The sequence below is a fragment of the Vigna unguiculata genome, chromosome 6, assembly GCF_037176805.1.
Source record: "Vigna unguiculata cultivar grain cowpea cultivar isolate G323 ecotype 2 chromosome 6, ASM3717680v1, whole genome shotgun sequence".
Taxonomy (NCBI): domain Eukaryota; kingdom Viridiplantae; phylum Streptophyta; class Magnoliopsida; order Fabales; family Fabaceae; genus Vigna; species Vigna unguiculata.
The window spans coordinates 16,677,493-16,679,181 of record NC_140797.1 but is presented as its reverse complement, the minus strand read 5'-3'; the positions used below and the strand labels follow the sequence as shown (position 1 = coordinate 16,679,181).

General features: G+C 38.1%; 1 protein-coding gene across 1 annotated transcript; it reads right to left on the bottom strand.

Moving 5' to 3' along the window:
• Positions 1–258: 258 nt before the first annotated feature.
• Positions 259–870, bottom strand: LOC146885582 (uncharacterized). The gene is made up of 2 exons (XM_085675003.1): positions 690–870; positions 259–557 (listed from the first exon to the last, which is right to left on the bottom strand). Exons 1-2 carry the CDS (start codon positions 868–870, stop codon positions 259–261), a joined length of 480 nt encoding a protein of 159 aa, XP_085531129.1.
• Between the last annotated feature and the right edge of the window lie 819 nt (positions 871–1,689).

The window sequence follows — 1,689 nt, the reverse complement described above, 5'->3', positions numbered from 1 at the left end:
ACACAACCAAGTACTCTCAACCATTTGAGCTAGTACTTTTCCACATCACATCAAACAATATTTAATGCCACGAAAGCTATTTCTACCCGCATTTATTAATTAATTAATTATTTAAGTAATTAATTTTCACGGGTCTTACAATTCCCCCACCTTTAAAAGTGTTCGTCCTCGAAAATAGGACTTTCTAGTAAAGAGGTGAGGATAAGACTTCCTCATGTGATCCTCCATCTCCCAAGTCATCTCCTGTGTCGTCTCATCCTAGAGTAGCTTCACCATCTTTAACTCCTTGCCTCTCAGTTGCTTGACCCAAGTATCCAATATGCGAACCGGTCCAACTGACATAGTCAGATCCTCGCGTACTTGCACCTCATCTGACTCCAAAACATGATCTGGACTTGCAATGTATTTCCTCAACTGTGAGACGTGAAACACATTATGCAAGTTGGATAAGTGAGGTGGTAGAGCGATCTCGTACGTCACTGCTATTCTCCGTGTAATGTGATAAGGCCCTGTAAATCTTGGAGTCAACTTCCTTGACTTAAGAACCCTTCTGATACCTGTAATTGGAGTAACCCGGAGAAATACATGGTCTCCTTCATCAAATTCAAGTGGTCGTCTCCTCTTATCAGCATAAGACTTTTGCCTACTCTGAGTGGCTCACATCCGATCGTGAATCAATTTAACCTTACTAGTCGTTTGTTGTAGAAATTCAGGACCAAGCACAAAGGCTTCACCATCTTGATACCAGCACAAGGAAGTTCTACACCTTCTTCCGTACAATGCTTCATAGGGCCCCATACCAATACTGGAGTGGTAACTATTATTGTAGGTGAATTCCACCAAAGGTAGCACATCATTCCAGTTTCCCATATGATCCAGCACATATCTTTAAGTCTTATAACCCAATTAATCAATTTCGTAGTCCTGTGTTAATGGACTATTTAAGGCAATTAAGAAAGATTGTAAGAGAAGAGATAGATCAAGACACAATAGTTTATACTGGTTCGATTCAAAAAGAATCTACGTCCAGTCTTCTCCTAAGTAAACCCACTTAGGAGGATTCCACTAACACAATAGAGATCCAAGAATTACAAGAACATCTATATAATTCTAGAACCTAAAAACTAAAGAACTTGATCTACCAATCAAGAACTCCTCGTAGAAGCAATGCATCCACGCAATTGCACCTAGGCCTACATTTCACACAGTGAAGCAACTGTAATCAGAAATACAACAAAAAAGAATCAAGAAACGAATAAACCTATTGTTGTGCAGATTTGTCAATTTGCTCCTAGATTCAAGCTAGACCCATCAAGGTAGAATCAACCATCAATCTCCTTGAATCTTCACTTGAATGATCTTCAAGAATGCTTAAGAACTCCGTGAATCTCAAAGGGTTGTTTCTCATAATGTTTTTCAATGATTTGTAAGTTTTTCCAGAGTTGAAACAGATTTTAAAAACAGCTTTTATACAAAGTTCTCTACTGTCATTAATGGATTAGGAATTTACCTAATCGATTATCGTGAGTGTATTTTCATTGCCTTAGTGTAGTACTCACAACTAATCCATTAGTTAAAGAGCTAATCATTTCATGATTGCACAAGCAAGAGTGTGATGGTTAATTACAACTTAATGCAGTCTTGATTTGCATCTGATAATTTCATACAAACAGCCTAATGCACAGCCTA

Bases quoted from the DNA above. Each gene is read 5' to 3' on its own strand.
- LOC146885582 (XM_085675003.1), bottom strand. From the start codon at position 870: ATGGGAAACTGGAATGATGTGCTACCTTTGGTGGAATTCACCTACAAT. The intron at 558-689 runs GTAAGGTTAAAT...CTCCAATTACAG, and splicing joins ATTTCTACAACAAACGACTA to GTATCAGAAGGGTTCTTAAG.